The 20753-nt window shown below is 45.7% G+C and overlaps 1 protein-coding gene across 1 annotated transcript in view; it reads left to right on the forward strand.

Moving 5' to 3' along the window:
• LAMA3 (laminin subunit alpha 3) overlaps positions 1-20753 on the forward strand; it is a gene marked incomplete at its 5' end in the record, with an annotated part of 209094 nt that overhangs the window by 97063 nt on the left and 91278 nt on the right. The window contains 8 exons of the mRNA XM_080919740.1: positions 319-451; positions 1305-1447; positions 3962-4059; positions 4236-4389; positions 9567-9727; positions 15129-15237; positions 16728-16825; positions 19033-19177. Coding sequence (XP_080775866.1) covers positions 319-451; positions 1305-1447; positions 3962-4059; positions 4236-4389; positions 9567-9727; positions 15129-15237; positions 16728-16825; positions 19033-19177 — 1041 coding nt within the window. The remainder of the gene's footprint in view (positions 1-318; positions 452-1304; positions 1448-3961; positions 4060-4235; positions 4390-9566; positions 9728-15128; positions 15238-16727; positions 16826-19032; positions 19178-20753) is intronic.

Consider the following 20753-nt stretch of genomic DNA (forward strand, 5'->3'; position numbering starts at 1 on the left):
TGTGTTTGTGTGTGTGTTTGTGTGTGTTTGTGTGTGTGTTTGTATGTGTGTTTGCGTGTGTTTGTGTGTATAAGTGTGTGTGTGTGTTTGTGTGTGTGTTTGTGTTTGTGTGTGTTTTTGTGTGTGTGTTTGCATGTGTTTGTGTGTGTGTTTGTGTGTGTGTGTTTGTGTGTGTGTGTGTGTTTGTGTGTGTGTGTTTGTGTGTGTGTGTGTGTATGTGTGTGTGTATGTGTGTGTGTGCGCCCACGCATGCTGGTTTTCTGGCACTGCTTTGCAGCCAACCCTTTACACTTCATGGTGTTTTGGGGTACTTTTCAGAATGAAGTAAAGGTGAGATTGACTGTGGGGAAGTCAAGCCTCTCGTTGTTCCGCATTATTCTGAGATACATCAATCCGGGAACGGAAGACGTGTCCGGCCGTATCACTGTTTACTCAGCCCGGGGAAAGTCAGGTAGGCACAGTCTCCAGCCTCTTTTCTTACCTTTGTCGTGTTTGCTTTCTAGAGACATCGTCTCGGGACATAACCCAGAGCAGCATGAGCCTCTACAGCTGGCTTTGCCTCCTGGCAATTGAGAAAGGATAAATAGAATATTTCTCTGGCTTTTACCAAGTCTGTCATCCTTAGAAAACATGAAGCTCACAAGGGAATCTGATTGGACAGCTCCCTTGTGTGCTTTTGCTACCATGGCTTTCTCCACACGGTGTACCTTTATTTTTGCTGTTAAGTTACCATCAGCATAACAATGCTCAAATGTTGGCTATCCCCAACCTTTGGGATCCTTTGGTGAAGAAGACAGACCTCTATAGCCCGCACGTGGGGAAGTGGGGGCTACCTTTTGGTGTTATGTGGGAGCTGTTGGCATAGTGCCCTTAATTCACCCATGGTTTCAAGCAGGAAAAGTGGAGGAGGTTGGAATTTTAAAATGCAAGTCAGAAAATAAGAAGGTGTCCCTGGGACCTACGTCAGGCTGTTGTCACCACCCTCATGTTTCTCTCTTCACAGTGCACTCACCTTCCCACCCCCTCCCCTTCCCCCACCACCCACTTGTCCACTTGCCTGCTGTGGCCACATGGTGGCAGGTGTGCCTCTGGTGTCTTCCAGGCTTGCCTCTCTTATGCCTATTTTATGCACATGAATACATATCATTTAAAAAGTAAGATGAGTAAGTATGACCAGAACCCAAGCTTAGTAAACTACCTTAAGCTTTTCCAGCTATAAACTGAACATTGAAAGCTACATTGTGTAAAGTTTTAGTACTGGCTTCTAGAAAGATGCCTGAAAGTGCTACTTGTATTTCTGATAGATGCTTCTCAAAGTAAAGAGATCACCTTTCCCCCGAGTAAAGAGCCAGCCTTTGTCATGGTCCCTGGAAACGGCTTTGCAGACGTGTTCACCATCACACCTGAGACATGGATTGCTTGCATCCAAGTGGAAGGAGTCCTTTTGGTAAGACGGGGCTATAAGCACTGAGGTCTTTGAAATGTCCTGTTCCTGAGATAGTCGCTTGCAATGCAGACCCATAGGAAGACCTGCAGCGCGGGCCCTACATCGAAATCACATGTGCTTCCTTTTACTGCAAAGGAAACTACAGTGACTTTGGTCTTCAGAGGACACAGTGACATAGAAACCTCCTGAAAATTAATTACATTTCATATCCTTTCAGTCAACCACACTTGGACAAAAATAATCTATATATCTATCTAAATGTAAGCAAACTATAATTCAGGATCATTAAAACAAACACAAACTTCTTAGAAGCACATGGCCCGCCCTGACTTTCAAATTTTAATGTTTCCGTTATGAAGCAGGAAGTCACCTAAAAGGCCCCCCTTCCCCAAGCCACACAGAGTAGCAGGAGAAGAATCTAGAAAACAAGAAGTTATAGTTAATATATTTAATAATGAGATTTGGGGATGTGCGAAGGGAAGGACAGGCTCCTGGAGCACTTTCTACCTTCTACCTCTCACCTAGTGAAGTCTGAGAGCTAACTGGCAAAGGACCCCTCATTCAAAGAAAGCCAGAGAAGCCGTGAGGGGTCTCTCTGAGGCACCCCCTCTGTCCAGAGAAGCTGTGAGGGGTCTCTCTGAGGCACCCCCTCTGTCCAGAGAAGCCGTGAGGGGTTTCTCTGAGGCACCCCCTCTGTCCAGAGAAGCCGTGAGGGGTTTCTCTGAGGCACCCCCTCCGTGAGGGGTTTCTCTGAGGCACCCCTCTGTCCACACACACCTCAAGCCTGTTAGAGCTTTGACGACATCTTTGGCACCAGTTTGATGCCATGTGCTGCTTTAGGCAGGAAACAAAGCCGGTCCCTCTTAGGTCGGACACTTACCTCTAAGCCTGCCTCCATGGCTTCTCCTGAACAATAAAAATAGAACGTATTCTTATGTGTCTTCCCAGGACCCAACACAAAATGAAGTTAAGTGCCATCCTTTTGCCCTTGCAACATCTTGGCGAAAAACTCCATGCCTGAAGAAATCAGACAAAGCATCTTTTGTAGATGTTAGAAGTGGGGAAGAGGAAAATTCCATCAATGCCAATGAGTATAGAGCTGACAGATGGAAAGGTTGTCACCTAGGAACAGGGAGATGCTTTCTGGTCAGTCTTGTGTCCACTTGACCCACAAACGAGGGCTCTGACAGGAGTTACCTTAACTGAGAAAGTGCCTCCATAAGATCTGGCTGTGAGGGATTTTCTTAGTAGGTTAGTGATGGGGGAGTGCTGAGCCCATCATGGGCGGTGCCACCCCTAGGCTGGCAGACCCGAGTTCAGTAAGAAAGTACACTTGCAAGCCGGGGGAAACAAGCTGTAAGCAGCACTCCTCCACGGCCTCTGCATCAGATCCCTCCTCCAGGTTCCTGCCCTGTGTGAGTTCCAGTCCTGACTTCCTCTGGTGATGAACAACAATGTGGAAGTGTGAGCTGAGTAAACCCTTTCCTCTTCAAGCTGCATTTTGGCCATGGTGTTTCGTTGCAGGAATAGAAACCCTAAGACAGACGTGTAGTAACATGTAGCTGATGTCCCCATTCGGATCCCATTCTCCCTGGGTATGGGCTATGTACCTTTTCTGGTTTGGGACCACAGAGTAGTGAGCAGTTATGGGCTAAGCTCAGGGAAATAGCTTCTAGAACATCAAAGCCATCCAGCTAGGAAGGCCATTGAGTCACCTGAGTCATAATCCCCCCCCCAAAACATTTCTTCCTGAGGAAAGAAAATACCTTAGGGGCCACATATGAGTTTTCCATTAAAGATAAACATTCTGCCTCCTTTCCTGTGCATATATGTGTTGGGGCCACAGATCCTGAGATCATTGAGCACTATCAAGTTATCTGTGTTTGAGATCCTGAAACTCTGCTTTTTCCTGAATGCAGGCTTCATTGGGATGTTTGGTGGAACATTCTTTCATTTGCTAGAACGGGCATCAGGGCCATTCTAGTCTGAGACACCAGCATCACAAATCCTCACTTTCCCCAGCATGCCTCACGAGTAGGGTTGGAACCGAAAGCCACATCAGTAGTTGATGTTCTGTAGTGACAAAGGCAGCGGGTATCTCTGCAGAGCATCATAATGATTTGGCTCATTGCCTTTGATCATTTGGGGGAAGGGATTATTAAACAACCCAGAAGAGACAGTAACATTTCCTGTGGATCTGAAGATTGCAAAAATATACAACCTGTGGCACTGATCTCTCACTCTCCCTCTCTTCCCCACCCCCATCGCTCGTGTGTGTGTGTGTGTGTGTGTGTGTGTGTGTGTGTGTGTGTGTGTGTGTGTGTGTAAGACCTTATGGGGAGGTGCGCTGTGGGTTCTGATAAGTTAGAGTGAAGAACAACAAAGTTGATCTAAAGTTGAAGTTCACCAGGGACTTCTCTGGGGCATTGTTTACTTCACAAAAACATTGGGTCACTGTATTACGGAAGTACACCTGGTGGACGACTGACACTCCCCATGCTCCTCGTTTGCTAGGATTACCTGGTGCTGCTGCCCAGGGACTACTATGAAGCACCCGCCCTGCAAGTGCCAGTCACAGAGCCATGTGCCCACACAGGATCTCCTCAGGACAAGTTAGTATGGGGAGGAGGGTGCAGCCCCAATGCCACTGTGGTGTGGAGAACTCATTGCTGGATGCTTTTGATGTTTGAGAAAAGGATCACTGAGTCCTGGCAGCACTGGGCTCAGAGCTGGATTCAGAGCTGTGTCATGCTCATGTGATGACGCCTGTCTTTTGTTGTCCTTGAAGTTGTTTGCTTTACCAGCATTTACCGCTGACCCGATTCTCCTGTACGCTGGCTTGTGAGGCCCGATACTTCCTGCTTGATGGAGAGCTGAGACCCTTGGCAGTGAGGCAGCCCACGCCCACACACCCCGCCATGGTGGACCTCAGCGGGAGAGAGGTGGGACAACCTTTTACTTCCTGTTAAATCTGATGCTGAGTGCTTAGCCAAGGTTGCTTCTCAAATCCCAGAGAGCCAGAAGGGTTTCTGGGGGGGGGGGGGGGGTATTGATTGACAGGTGCTGACATCTCTGATTTGAGCTGGGGTTCAGTTGCCATCCACCCACATCTGTGCTGAGGTTTTCTTTGAGTTCCTTTAGATGTAGCAACAACCATAGAACATCACAGGACTGTTTTGTTTACCTGATTCCCAGCAAATTCTTTCCTTAAAAGCAGATGAGACTTCAGTAGCTCTGTTGGTTGCCTTATAAGGACACAGCAGTTCCTCGCTGCCCAACCCTGTAGGCTAAGCACTTTGTAGCAGCTGAATCTGGAGCTTAGAGCCTGGAGCTGCTCCAGCCCAAGGCGTCTGCCTCATGGATTGGAGGACGTGTTGGTGCATGCTGGGGCATTGTGCCTCTTCCTGGAGTTCTCTGAGCCGCATCAGCAAACCTAAGAGTGTATTGGTAACACACTGCGTAGTTGATCAACAGTGAGAACACACAGCACAGCACCCAGAAGGAAGATACCAAACAGTAGCCTCCACTCTTTCAGTAATATTGTCTATTTTGATCTTTTGAAGAAAATACTTCTTAGAAGGGGTAAAATGTGTAAAGTTAAAATATCTGTGGCTCAAATTTTTCCTAAATCTTTAGATACACACATTTTATAAGTGGAGTTCTTACATTTTTAAAGGTAACAGCTAAAGATACCAAGATTACTTTTCAGATAGACTTCATTTCATTTTATTTTATTAGATTTTTGAGTTATGAAATACACTTATTGTACCAAGTAAAACACTATAAGTAAACACAATTAAATATAACAAAAAACTGAATAGTCTTCTCTCTACTTCATTCTAAAATTAACTTTTTTCTGTCCATACTACATGTTCACACACACACATATGTGCAAGTGTGTACTCACATTTACATAGATGTAACGTGTGAGAAAGAACATACATGTATGTGTTGTTTATGTGTGTGTGTTGATAAGACAACAGAGAATTCTGAATGAGATGGATACACCCTAAAAAACACATAAGCTTATGTTAATTAAACTTAAGTATAGCTTGGCTGACCTTGGGCCTCAACAATCACACATGTTCAGTGAACAAACAGATCATAGATGATTTTGTCATTGCAAAAAGACTTTTGTGATAAAGTTTAAATTTGTAGAGTTAGAAGAAGTACTAAAGACATTTTAGTTCATTTCTTGTGAAAGCAAGAATCCTTTTTATATTATTATTTGCAGATTCACTGGCCTTGTACATGAAACCCAAGGGTTTTTATTTCAGCTTTAGTCTCTCTTCCAAGGTTCTGTTTTTGTTTTGTCTTTACCTGTATTAATTACTTTGCCTCTTGGTGTGACCAAATACTCAACATAAAGCAACCTAGGAGAGAAAGGATTTACTCTGGATGTTGGTTTGGGCGTGTAGTCTGCCAAGGCAAGGAATCCATGACAGCGTGGCTGTCTGGTGCCCATGGCTGTGCCTGCAGGAGGCTGAGGCTGCTTGCTCATAGGTGGGCAAATCAAGAAGCTGAGATTAGACAGGAAGTAAAGTCATGCTAGAAACCCCAAGTCCTTCCGTCTAGAGTTTCATTTCCTGAATGAACTGACTATACCCCACTGGGCCACAAGTGGGCATGGCTCAAGGAGTAACAGTCCTCATCCAATCTGTAGCAATTCTCATTCTGCATATACCAGTATTGCAAACTCATAATGAATCCAAACTTGGGCCAAGCACTGGAGTAAGGAGTCTCATCCTGTGCTATCATGTTGCTTGACTTTCTCTGTAGTACCTGTAGTACCTTCTCAATTAACTCACTTCCTTGCAGAAATATTTGATCATTGGACTGAAGACATGTATATCCTCATTGGATAAATATGAGGATCTGAGTTCAGATCCACATAAAGCCAGATGTGGTAGAACACATCTGTAATTTCAGTCCTTCTACAGTAAGGTATGAAATAGAAACAGGAAAACACCCCAACTTCAGGCCAGCTAAAGTAGTGCATACAGTTGCAAACATCAAGAGACAGTCTCAAACAAGTTAGAAGGTAAGGACCAACACATGAGATTGTTTTCTGAGACACACACACACACACACACACACACATTATGGTAACATCGTGTTTTATGATGGAGACAATGTTAACATGTGTTATAAGACTTCCTATCTTCAGCTTCCCTCGAAGTACTCTGTGTTGTAGTGGGGCCTCTCACCATAGGCTGTTCCCTCTTCCTAATGTTCTTCTCTCTCTTCCTGGTATGTTTCTGTTCCTTGTCCTCCGAGCTCAGATAAGTCAGTGCTTCTTCAGGGAAGCCTTTCCTCCTACCATCTTCCTGACAACCCTAGGCCTCCTGTTCTCATGGTACTTTCTGAGAGAATTTGCCACACATGGAACATACAGAGTAGCTACCTGGTAATCTAGTTACGTGATGTCTGCTTCTTTTCTACGGATGCTCACTCGTGGATGGTGGACTGGCCATGGTGGGCATTCAGTCTTGCTTGCTGGCCACAACATTCGAATTCCCATCTGACAGCAGAGATGATAGTTTATCCTTCCTGACTTTTTACAAGCAGCAGATTTAATAATGTTTTCCTCCACATCTTTACTCAAACTTGAAACTAACAAAGAGCAGCCCTGTGCTGCAGAGCCATTGGACACTACTAGGTCCTTTCAAGTTCTCCTTTAAAAATATAAATAACACCATCAGCTGACAGCGCATTTCCATTTTACATTTCTTCAGAAACTGGTTTTGCCATCACATGCATTTTAAACAGAAATCAGTTTATAGGTGTCACAGTGGGATGACAGGCACTTAGAAGAGAGCTGTGATCAATGTCACAGTCAGTGAGGACTTGTCACTGGCCTGTCTGTCTGTGTGTGTTCAAGTGAGACAAACACTTTTGTTTGGAGATGCCTGGAGAGAGAAGCTGGTAGCAACTTCTCTACCAGGGCCTGGGCTGGACTTTCCTATGTAACAGAATCAAATGTGGGTGCCTAGTGCACATTTTCTCTGAGGAAAGCCTTTCATTATCTGAGTAAGAGAGAAATGTGTGTGGAATGTAGGGGTGAGGTGGCTCAGAGCTGTTCTGAAGGACAGTACATATGCATGGTCTGAAGGCAGAAGGAGCCACTGAATTAAGCGAGGATAAAGCTTGGCTGAACTGGAGTCCGCAGTGAAGAATGGAGGAGTCTCAGGACTTACCTGGTTAGTGGAGTCTCAGAATTTACCTGGTTAGTGGAGGAGTCTCAGGACTTACCTGGTTAGTGGAGTCTCAGGACTTACCTGGTTAGTGGAGTCTCAGGACTTACCTGGTTAGTGGAGTCTCAGAATTTACCTGGTTAGTGGAGGAGTCTCAGGACTTACCTGGTTAGTGGAGTCTCAGGACTTACCTGGTTAGTGGAGTCTCAGGACTTACCTGGTTAGTGGAGTCTCAGGACTTACCTGGTTAGTGGAGGAGTCTCAGGACTTACCTGGTTAGTGGAGTCTCAGGACTTACCTGGTTAGTGGAGTCTCAGGACTTACCTGGTTAGTGGAGCCTCAGGACTTACCTGGTTAGTGGAGCCTCAGGACTTACCTGGTTAGCCTTGCCAGCTCTGCGTATCTTTTGTCTGTCTGCCCAGGCTGGAATTACACACCGCCACCACAACTACCTGGCATTTGTGTGGGTTCTGGGGAGCCCAGCTCTGGTCGTCATGCATGTGCAACTGGTTCTTTACCCACCACCATCTCTCTAGCTTAAATTTTCATTTATATGATATGTTGCTAGACAGCCATTAGTGAAATAAGCTGTGTATGTACATAATGATAGAAGCACATGAGACACTAGGCTGGAATCCCAGCTCAGTCCGTAATGCGCTTGCCTTGAAAGCATACGTCTGAGCTCAAACCCCAGAATCATGGAGAAAAGTTAGATGTGGTGCCGTGTTCTCATAAAACCAATACAAAGGAGGTACAGATGGGTGGATTGTTGGGGCACACTAGCCGGCCAAAGTAGCCTCTTCAGCAAAAGCCAAGCAAATAAGATAGCTCTCTCAAACACACACACACACACACACACACAGATGCACACACACAGACGCACGCACACACGCACGCACGCACACACGCACGCACGCACGCACTGCACAGCCTTTGAGGAATAATACCACAGTTGATCTCTAGTGTCCATGAACATGTGTGAGACACAGATGTATTTTTACACACACCGAGAAAAGTGTAAAGATAAATAAAACAGCACACCACGAAATGCTGCTGAGTGAAAAAGAAGTCAGGGTGAAACAACCGTGAGATGACACCCACCAGGGCTCCTGTAGTACTCACTGGTGTCTCCTGAGATGTATGTACTTGCCCCATATCCATTTGGCCCTTGTAACTGTTGAGAGGAAACCGATCTTATCCCCTTCTTATGCAGGGCACACAGATACTAGGTCACACAGCTAGTGTCAGCTTGAGTTGGGACCACAGCTCCTGCCTCATGATTGACGGAAGGGCAATTCCCACTTTCCCCAGAAAGGACCAGAGAGCAAACACATCCTGCTCTGTACACCCTAAGGTCTGTCATTACAGCCTAAAGTACCCCTGATTTCTGACTCTTATAATATAGTTCTTCTTAAAAGTCAAAGTGAGGAGCATGTTTATCACCCATAGAACAGGGCCTGAAAGTCTCAAAGCCAAGATTCATCCTTCTGGGGACAGAAGGGTGTGTGCACTGCTTTTAAGTGATTTTATTTGGATAATTTGGCATTTCTTTCTTGAAGTAACAGGTACAAAGCCCCCAGGCAGGTTTCCACTCTCTTGCTGTCTGTTGTGTTTCCCTTTTTACTTCGAGTTTGGGAATGCTTGGTACCTTAAGAAGCATCCCTGATGGGGTCAAAGCCTCAGCTGCAGCATTGGAAGACTCAAAAAATAAAAATACAGCACGCCCTCTGACATTCCAGACAAATGGTCATGCAACATTTCTCTGGACTCAGGGTTTCAATGGGGCAACCTTCCTCTGCATTTCTAGAGGACCGCGTGCTTTACTATTTGGACAGCACTCTAGGTGTCACCTTTATTGTGTCTGTCAACATGTCCAGTGTATTGTGTCTCTGGATGACCACCTGTCTGCTTGTCTTGTCTGGCAGGTGGAATTGCACCTACATCTGCGGGTTCCACACATTGGCCACTATGTGGTCATGTTGGAGTATGCCACAGAGGTGGACCAGCTTTTTGTGGTGGATGTGAACCTGAAAGGCCCAGGGTCTGCCTTGGCAGGCCAGGTGAACATATACAGCTGCACGTACAGGTAATCATCCCATCATCCCTGAATTCCTCCACCGGGGAGTCTGCCTGCGACTTGAGTGAATGGTACACTGGACTTTTGAGGCAGCCTTTGAAAACCAGCAGGCAACTAGTTATAGGGTCCAACATTATCCCCAACCTAGGATGGGGAGCTTCTCGGTGGGCAGCATTACGTAACAGGTGCACCACTCCCTGCATGGCCCATCTCCAGAATAACGCAGATTAGTGCTTGGTGATTCTGGGTGCAAAAGCAATGACAGACTCAGATTTACCCTCATGACACTTCTGTCCAAGAGTGCTGACTGGCAAGGCCTTACTAGAAATGATTTTCTTTGCCTAATATTTCAAGAGCATTCTTTAAAGAATCAGCACAAGGGACACTTGTGGAAGAGACTAAATGTAAATTAATGATACCTGAAGTTGTCGTCCCTCGACAGCAAGTAGAAAGTATAGTAAACACACCAGTTCTTAGTCACGATCTTCAACGTTTTGTTAACCTGGTTTTTAATGTGGCTTTGTGTCGAACACAAGATCACGAAAAGTAGCTGACTCTCTTCCTGGATGTGAATTGGAAAAAAAAATGTCTGCCAAGAGTAGATTTTAGCATCAGTACTTTTGCGAGGCCTGATCATATGCCTGCTGATTAGTTCTGCTCCTAATGATCCCAAAAAGCCATCCCTGAGAACTTTGTTTATGGAACAAAGATCACACACAATGGATTATGTTTGGACTTGTGTAGTTGTTAAGGATCAAGCCCAGTGCCGTGTGCAGGCCATGCATCTCCCACTAGGCCTGTGTCCTCAGCTCCGTACATGAGCGTTTATGGACATACAGTGACCCTCGGGTAGTTTCTCAGAACCATCTATGAGTTTGTGAAAAGACATCAGAATCTCTGTAAAGTGTACTTACTCCCCGACAGGTCTGGAGTCCTGGGTGTGTCAGCCACAGGCTTTCTTCACCCTGCATCCATCCCAGCTCAACTTCCAGTTCAACTTTTAGACTCTTTGCATCTTTCAGATCTCAGTCTGAAAAATGTCACATGTCACAGTCTGAAAGATGTCAGTGCCACATGTGCATGTGGCACCGGGATTACAAAACCAAAGAAAGAAAGGACCCTTGCAGGACACCATGCCGGTCTTATGATTAGCACTGGGGGGTTGTGCAATGTTCTAGGGCCTTTAGCCTGTAACAACTAAGCATGTTCAGCAATCCGTCATTAGAGCGCTCGGAGTGCATCTTTTAGACTACGATTGCCTACCTCACACTTAGCCACTCCCAGGAAAGCCCCACTGTGTGGTCTCACTTGGCCAAGGTATTTTCCTTTTTCCACCAACACAGGGGTCAAGTAGAAGCAAACTGACTATAGAGGTGAGAATTTAAACACAGGAATCTTTTCCTCATAAAGGCCTGCTCAGCATTGCCCTGTCTCCTGCTGAGGTTTGAACACCCCTGCATGACTCAAGTGATTTCTAACCACTTTGCTAGAAAGACAGCATCTCAGCAAAATAGTGATGGGAACACAACTCTTCAGAATATCGTGGTGATAAATCAACCCTTTTCTACATAGCAAGGTGATCCTTAATGAATAAATCAATGGCCATCTGTTTCTTAGAAAGAATTTTTTTCTCTTATAATTTTATTTTTTTAAAAAATAGAGATACATGTACAGATTTTTAAAGGCATTTTGGCATAACACTATATGAATATATTTTTGTCAGTACTTAATTCTTTTAGAGGTTTGATAGTATGCATTGAAATCTTACTAGTTACCATAGCATAAACTACATGTAGAACAGAATGTAACATGGAAACAGTCAGAGTTTTCTTGGTGTGTATAGATTAAACATAATGATTTTTGATTACCAAAAATTGCCACAAGGTTGTATTCTTAGCTCTTGGATTATTAATGATTTAAGGTTCAGGTGTACCACACTCTGAGAGGGTGCTATATACTTATTTTTTTTTTTTTTTTGGACCGAGACTTTCACATTTTGGCCTTTATTTTTCTTGAACTTCATATGGCCTGTGATTTGTTTCTGGGGTACTGAGAGCTTTCTGGAACTAGTATCCAATTATCAGTGACTGCATATTATGTTTGTTCTTTTGTGACTGGGTTACCTCACTCTAGATGCGTCCATTTTCCTAGGAATTTCATAAAGTCATTGTTTCTGATAGCTGAGTAGTATTCCATTGTGTAAATGTACCACAATTTTTGTATCCATTCATCTACTGAAGGACATCTGGGTTCTTTCCAGCTTCTGGCTATTATAAATAGAGCTGCTATGAACATTGTGGTGCATGTGTCTTTGTTGTATGTTGGAGTGTCTCTGGGGTATATGCCCAGAAGTGGAATAACTGTGTCTTCAGTTAGGACTATGTCCAATTTTCTGAGGAACCACCAGACTGATTTCCAGAGTAGTTGTACCAGCTTACAACCTCACCAACAGTGGAGAAGTGTTCCTCTTTCTCTGCATCCTCCATGTCTGCTTTCATCTGAGTTTTTGATCAGCCATTCTGACTGGTGTGAGGTGGAATCTCAGGGTTGTTTTGATTTGCATTTCCCTGATGATTAGGGATGTGGAGCACTTCCTTAGATGCTTCTCAGACATTCGATATTCCTCAATTGAGAACTTTTTGTTTAGCTCTGTACCCCATTTTTTCATAGGATTGTTTGATTCTCTGGCATCTAACTTCTTGAGTTCTTTGTATATATTGGATATTAGATCTTTATCAGATGTGGGGTTGGTAAAGATCTTTTCCCAATCTGTTGGCTGCTGTTTTGTTTTCTTGATAGTGTCCTTAGCCTTACAGAAACTTTGCAATCTCATTAAGTCCCATTTCTCAATTCTTGGTCTTAGAGCAAAAGCCATTGCTGTTTCCTGCTATTTTGCGTTTAGAGGTAGAATTATGTCTGTGTGTCTTTCTTCTTTTGGTTTTCTTGCTTAGTTATTTTCTTGCTTTTTCTAGGATGTAGTTTCCCTCCTTGTGTTGGGTATTCCATCTATTATTCTTTGTAGGGCTGGATTTGTGGTCAGATATTATGTAAATTTAGTTTTGTCCTGGAATATCTTGGTTTCTCTAACTATTGTGGTTGAGAGTTTTGCTGGGTATAGCAGCTTGGGCTGACACTTGTGCTCTCTTAGAGTCTGTATGATGTCTGTCCAGGCTCTTCTAGCTTTCATAGTCTCTGTTGAGAAGTTGGGTGTAATTCTGATTGGTCTGCCTTTATATGTTACATGATCTTTTGCCCTTAGTGCTTTTAGTATTCTTTCTTTGTTTTGAACACTTGGGATTTTGACTATTATGTGTTGGGAAGAATTTCTTTTCTGGTCCACTCTATTTGGAGTTCTGAAGGCTTCTTTTATGCTCGTGGTCATCTCATTCTTAAGGGTAGGGACGTTTTCTTCTACGATTTTGTTGAAGATATTTACTGTGCCTCTTAGTTGATATTCTTCACTCTCTTTTATTCCTATTATTTTTAGGTTTGGTCTTCTCGTTGTGTCCTGGATCTCCTGGACATTTTAGGTTAGGAGGTTTTTGGTTTTTGCATCTTCTCTGAATGTTTTGTCTATGTTTTCAATGTTGTCTTCGGCCGTTGAGATTCTCTCTTCCATCTCTTGTAGTCTGTTAGAGATTCTTGCATCTGTGACTCCTGATTTCTTTTTTAGGTTTTCTACCTCTAGGGTTGTCTCTTTTTGTGTTTTCTTTATTGTTTCTATTTCCATTTTCCATTCCTTCATCTCTTTGGTTCTGTTTTCCTGTAGCTCTTTGAGTGATTTTTGTGTTTCCTCTTTAAAAGCTTCTATTTGTTTATGGTTGTCCTCCTGTACTTGTTTAAGGGAGTTATTCATGTGCTTCTCGAAGATCTCCATCATCATTGTGAGGTCTGATTTCAGGTCAGAGTCTTCTTTTTCTGGAGTGTTTGGAAATCCACTGCTTGCTGTGGTGGGAGAGCTGGCTTCTGATGTTGTCAGGTTGTCTTGGTTTCCATTGCTTAAGTTCTTTCGTTTTTCTCCTGCCATCTTGTTATCTGTTGTTATACAGGGTCTTGTTAGTGACTGGTACCCATTTCTCCCGTGGATCTGAGGGCCCGTGGGCTCAGGAAGAAAATTGTTCCTGAGTGTTCAGCCCTTTGCCCACTGGTCCTGATACTAGTGGTGGGGATCTGGCTCTTTCTCCAAACGAAAATAGACCATTTTCCAGGGAGTACAGCACTCCTTGCTCACTGAGAACTCATGGTGTGCCCTCCCTGGGCCCTTGTGTCAGGTTCACCTCTGGTCCCGGTGTAAAAGTGCCCATGGAGCTGATATTGCAGAAGATCATGATTCTCTCTGACACAATCCCGGGCACTGCCTCCAAGCCCTCTCTATGCTCTGGGTACTCACTGCACAACCTCACTAGGTCTGTACCCCAGGTTACCTGCTGGTCTAGGTGGAAGAACTCCTTGGCATCAGGTCTGCGAGCAAAGCCTTTCCGGGTGGGCGGATCCGGATACTCCCTTACTGTGGGCCGGAAAGGAACTTTTGCCACAAGCACCGCCTTCAAGCACTGTCTGTGTTCTGGGTGCTCAGCCGCAGCCTCCCCAGGCCTGTACCCCAGGTTTCCTGCTGGTCTAGGTGGCAGAGCGCCTGGGCGTCTGGTCCGGGAGCACAGCCTTTCTCAGAGAGAATTTTTAAAAGGATGAGGATGATAATGCAAACAAACCCCAGGCTGACACTGCGATCCAGCCACACAGCTCGAGCTGCACTTCCATGCGGACTGTCAAGTCTCTATAGATGCACCCCATCCATGCTCGATTCCTTGCGCATTTTAATCTCCTTTTAGTCACTACCCATATATCCTTAACTAAATTATGTCAGGTATTTATTGGGGGTAGAAGCGTCTTAACCTACAATTAGTTCCATTTTATATGTCCCCAAAGGAAATGGCCTTTAGCATGCTTCCTAAGCCGAGGAATGTTTACCACCAGAGCCAGATTCCATGTTGCAAAACTGTGACTTTTTAATAATTGTCTCTCACCAGATGGAGTGGAAGGTGGGGCCCAGAGGTAGTAGGAAGGGACTAAGGAAGAAAGCAGACTCAGACTTGAAGACAGCCTGGCTTGTCCTTCCCCCATGTTAGTAAAGCCAGCTGTGCCTACTGATGGGTGTGGGAAGGCCGCTGGTGGGTAATTTGAAGTATGAATGTCTCAATGAATGTTGGTAAATTTCCAAAAGACCAAGCCTGATCACAACGGTGAGTACATTCTAAAATGAATTTGGGGGATACATCAAACCATAGTTGGCTGCACCCCCTATTTCTCATGCAGGGAACTCTGGCTCATCCAGTTATAAAGAGGGAAAGCTGTCAGGTGCCCAGAAGGGAGATGCCAGTGTCAGGCTAAGGAACCTCTGTTCCCTTTGCAGCATTCTGTGCAGGAGTGTGGTGATTGACAGGCTGAGTCGCACGGCTGTATACGAGCTGTTGGCAGACGCAGACATTCAGCTCACGGTGCACATGGCCCGTTTCCTCCTGGTATGCCTTCACCTAGCCTACTGAACTTGCAAAGACTTTTTCTGTCATCTGTATTTCTCAAACGCTTTTCAGAATTTGGGCTGCAATTGCATTGTATCTGGAAACTCAACTTTGACAATGTAGTCTTCTTCACATCCTGAACCTTCTAGATGTCACCTCATAAGGCTCAGCCATCAAATGCGAAGGCTTCCTCCCCTCCACACACACACAAATCACATATCCTTAACTTTCATTTATCGCTATTGTATATAAGGTGCCTTTCGTCATTATATTTTCTGCTTTATTGTTGTTAGGTTCGGGTACAGAAATGACACTGTCGTTTGATTTCTGTCCATTCACTATCCTATCTAATTTCTTGGGATGCTCTGTCAGGTACTTAAACTTGATAACTGGTTATATAACAGTACACTATATTTCAATATGGGTTTATTCAGCTCACTCGGTATATATCCTTACGGATTCAGTGCCAGCTGTGACAGATAAATGATATTCATACCTACACATGTGATGGGGAAGCAGTGGGGTCCACCTAGGAAAGGGTAGTTAAGATTTACGTAGTGATCTCAGGGGACTACAATCACCTACGTGTGAAACAGCCTCCCGTTACTGCTGGCTGTAAGCATGCATCAAACTCTGGGGAATGCCAGGGGGAGTGTGCTTTAAATATCTGTGCCTAACCTAGCAGGAGTAAGTAAAAACTGCAAATATAAGGAGTAGTTTGAAATAAAACTTTAAAATTTGTAACTATGTAAAACTAATGGTTTTCCTTCACAAATCTAACCTCTTTGTTTTTGGAAATTACCCTGAGACTCAATTTAAATGTGGATTTGCCCTTTGAAAAATAGCCCAAGGTCACTGAAGGTCAGACTGAATAGAATGGAGGCTCCGTGGGGCAGGAACACTGTCCATCTCTGCCCTATAGATCCTGATGGTGCATCTTTGTTGTTACTACTGAGCCATTGAGCTGATAACATAGTTTGACTTCAAATGCAATAAAAGACACTTTTTAAAAAAGACACTTTAATGGCTAGATTTCTTTAGTGCCCTCAAAACTAGCTGTGGAGACAAATCCTTCAGTGTTGTTGTGGGTCGAGATCTGAGACATCCTTTACTAAGAAGGGTGCGTCTCCAGATGACACCCTGTCGTGAACCACAGCCCATGGCTGTCCACTGCCCACTCTGCTTCTCCTGATGCAGCCCCACATCACAGAGGAACAGAAGGCCCCAAACCCCACCGGACAGAGCTGCTCTTGAGTGTTCTTCTGATTCTGTTCTTTGATGGGAAAAGATTCTAACGGGATTGTAGTCAGTCACCCTGCGCAATAAGAAAAGGGCTTTGTTGCCTGTGGGGTTCTGCATGCTTGCTGTCCTGAAATTTCACCACGTTAACGTAATACACACTTTCACCTAGTAACTGCTTTTAAAAGTGTGGAGGAGCCACTGGCTTTACCAATAACGGTTATGTGCTTTTACTCCTTTTTTCTTGACAGCATCACGTTTGTGTTATACCCGCTGAAGAATTCTCTACTGAATATTTGAGACCCCAAGTCCACTGCATTGCCAGCTACGGGCAGAGTGCTAACCCAAGGTAACTCCCCTCTCCTCTCCTTGTCAGTGCTCTGAACAGCGCGGCCATAGGCATAAGGCTGAAACTGTGCGGGCTGGGAAGCCCTTCTCTGAAATGTTTGGATTTGAGAGCATTTGTAAATGTGTAAGTTGTCTTGGGGGAAAAGACCCAAGTCTGAACATGAAATGGTTTATATATTACATGCAGCTTTTTTTTTTTTTACATCACCTATAGGTAAATTTATACATTCTATCTGGCATATTTCTGTTTGGATCATGATCGATCACATGAGGTCACCAGTGGAAATTTCTACTTGGTGCTGTGGTTCCACAGTCCCCAGCCCCCCACAGTTTCAGATTTTGGAACCTTCGGGGTTTGGGATTTGGGGTGTTCAACATCTGCTTAACCGCAGTGTAAAGCAAGACACTAGAATAGACAAGCCACAGGCTGGAGAGAGCTGCAGACGCAACCATGGCAACTAAAGTTGTGCATCCCTGTAAGAAGCTGGGCTGGGCATCCTGCACACCTGCAAGCCCAGCTCCGGGGTGGGCATCAGCAGGATTGCTAGGGCTTGCTGGCTTCAGCACCAAGGTCAGGGAGAGACCCTGCCTCAAACCCCGACCAGGCAGAGAAGGACACCTCATGTTCTCTTTGTGCTTCTCACACAGACGAGCATTTGCACCTTCGTGCCCATGTATACATGCACTCATATGCACAGATACACACACAATGTTTTTAATTTTAAGAAAAAGAAGAGATGATCCAGATAAGTAACTCTTCCCAGCAGTCAGCACTTGCACGGACACAGACACAGCCAGGGACATGGTTGTGTTTGCTCCTTGGAGGCATGCCTGCCAAGCTCTGCCGAGTGCTCACTTTGGTCCAATCCTTTAATCTCCAAGTCTAGGCTCTTCTTGTGAAAAACCACAAAAATAATGATCCATCTTGGAGCTATGGTATCAGCACTAGCTAATTAGGACTTATTTGGGGATTTTAGGGGTGTTGTTTTGTTGTAGTTTCAAAAATAATTAAAAGGTTCAATCGTGAAACCTTCTGTATATGGTTAGAACTGGAGTTCAGCACACTGCACGGTTAGAACTGTGGAACCCAGCACACTGCACGGTTAGGGCTGTGGAACTCAGCACACTGCACGGTTAGAACTGGAGTTCAGCACACTGCACGGTTAGAACTGTGGAACCCAGCACACTGCACGGTTAGAACTGTGGAACCCAGCACACTGCACGGTTAGAACTGTGGAACCCAGCACGCTGCACGGTTAGAACTGTGGAACTCAGCACACTGCACGGTTAGAACTGTGGAACTCAGCACACTGCACGGTTAGAACTGTGGAACCCAGCACACTGCACGGTTAGAACTGTGGAACCCAGCACACTGCACGGTTAGAACTGTGGAACTCAGCACACTGCACGGTTAGAACTGTGGAACCCAGCACACTGCATGGTTAGAACTGTGGAACCCAGCACGCTGCACGGTTAGAACTGTGGAACTCAGCACACTGCACGGTTAGGGCTGTGGAACTCAGCACACTGCACGGTTAGAACTGTGGAACTCAGCACACTGCACGGTTAGAACTGTGAAACCCAGCACACTGCACGGTTAGAACTGTGGAACCCAGCACACTGCACGGTTAGAACTGTGGAACTCAGCACACTGCACGGTTAGAACTGTGGAACTCAGCACACTGCACGGTTAGGGCTGTAGAACTCGGCACACTGCACGGTTAGAACTGTGGAACTCAGCACACTGCACGGTTAGAACTGTGGAACCCAGCACACTGCACAATTAGAACTGTGGAACCCAGCACACTGCACGGTTAGAACTGTGGAACCCAGCACACTGCCATTTAAGCTGTGAAACAAAGATGCTACACACATTTGTTTTCCTTCCCTCACATCAGCATTTGTACAGAGAGAGAAATCATGTTTTCCATTGATCTCATTTTATTAGCTAATTTTCATCTGGGGAGGAAAGACTTTCTGTTGTAACTGAGTTGAGCAGGGGTCTGGAATGTGCTTGGCCAGCAGGCTGTACTGATACCAGTACACACCAGTAGTGATGTATGAAGATCCCGAGACTCCATGGCTTCCTTGATGGGAATCCTTTGACACTCGGTGTGCATTCAACATATGTTCCTTTGCTGAGGATATTATGTAGGTGTTGGTTTTGTTGTGGAAATACAACCATTTTTAAAATGTTCTATTTTTTAGTGCTTCCTGTGTCTCCCTGGCCCACGACACTCCCCCAACAGCCTTAATTTTGGATGCCACGAATCAGGGCCCTTTCTCTCCCCTGCTTCTTGAGCCTTTCTCTCCTGCAGATGTTACTAATGGAGTTACTCTGAAGGCACCACAGGTAGGAAACACCCCCGAGTGTGAGAGTGTGACACCCCCACCAAGCAGCACCCATATCACTCTGGGCTTGTTTGGGATGCATATTTTCACACTCTGCTCCAAATCTCCTTCATCCCAGGCTCTGGAGTGGGACCAGCCGTGAGTGTTTGTACCCACTGTCCCTTTCCTCTCAGGCACAGGCACCTGGCTAACTCTTGTCCTCCCCATCTCCTTCCTCATGGCCACTCTGTAATTTTTCATGGCCCTGAGAGAATGCTGGCTTTTGTCTAAATGCCAGGCTCTGGAAGGGGATTTCTTGGGACCAGACCTCCCCAGGCGATCTCAGGGCTGAGGGCTGAGATGAAGCCCGGGCTTTGTCGTCATGTTCAAAAGTTGGTTTTCCAATTCTCAGTTCTTGATCGAAAGATAGATGTTCTTAAACCTTCAAAACCAAAGCTACTAAAAGCAAACAACCAAACAACCAAACAAACCACTTGCTGACCATCTGATGACTGAGTTCCATCCCTGTGATGTGGTAAAAGGAGAGAACAGATTCCTAAAAGTTGTCCTTGGCCTGCACATGCATTCCACAGTGCTCGTGGCCCCCACCCCAGGACAGACGTAGTGTGACAAAATTGTCTTAACGATGATGGACTTCTGCTGTCATGCGCTATGGTTTCTGTGGTTTCTGAGTTAAAGGAGAGGGGTGCAGTCACTCGGGACACAGAGTGGAGCTCTGGATTCTGTTGTGCTGGGAGAGAGCTGAGCAGGGGAGGGGTGCAGCCCAGAATGAGGCTCCTTCCCCATCAGCTGGAGCGCCTGTGGCTTGAACTTTGCTCCCATAGCAGGACACAGACCCGTGGTTTCCTTAGCAGCTTGCCCAGGTTCGAGGCAAACATATGAACAGTAAGTGCTACAAATAGTAAAGGTTCTCGGGTGGCTGCAAGGAGCTGGGGTGACTGCAAGGAGCTGGGGTGACTGCAACTGCAGAGTTTTATTAGGACAGCTACGACCTCGACCTCGACCTCGACCTCGTAGCTGAGCTGAGGGAGCAAGCCTGCGGCTGGAGGAAGAGTTTCCTCAGGAGAGACGGCCAGGCCGTCGTGGATGGCGTAGGGGGGTCCAGAAGGGGAGAGAGGGCAGACCCTTCGGCTACAGCATACCACGGGCAGCATGATGGGGCCTTGAAGGGAAGAAAGGGCCAGAGGAAGTGGTCCAGGGGAAGCGGTCTGGCTCTTAGAGTCCTGCATCATGGCACCCAGCAGCACAGGAGCAGCGAGGGAGGCCCCGAGAAGAGCCTGGCTATAACTCAGGGCAGCAGGGAAGGGGGCAGGCTTAGCCTGCAGCTGCAGTGGGGAGGGATTCGGCTACTTAAGAGCTCCAAGGTCTGAGGCTCCTTCAACTCCGAAAGGACACAGGGACTTCGGGGCGTGGCCTGATCTGTGGGAGTGCAGGGAGATTTGTCATGTGACTGAAAGCTTCCTCACAAATGGAAGCAGACTCCTTTGGACAGGACTCACTGAGTGGCATGCTGGCCGCATGCTTGGAGAGCCCTTAGGCAAGCATATTGTGTATTTCTGTTGGGAAACGGACCCAGG

This window comes from Micromys minutus (genome assembly GCF_963924665.1).
Source record: "Micromys minutus genome assembly, chromosome: 8".
Classification (NCBI taxonomy): Eukaryota; Metazoa; Chordata; class Mammalia; order Rodentia; family Muridae; genus Micromys; species Micromys minutus.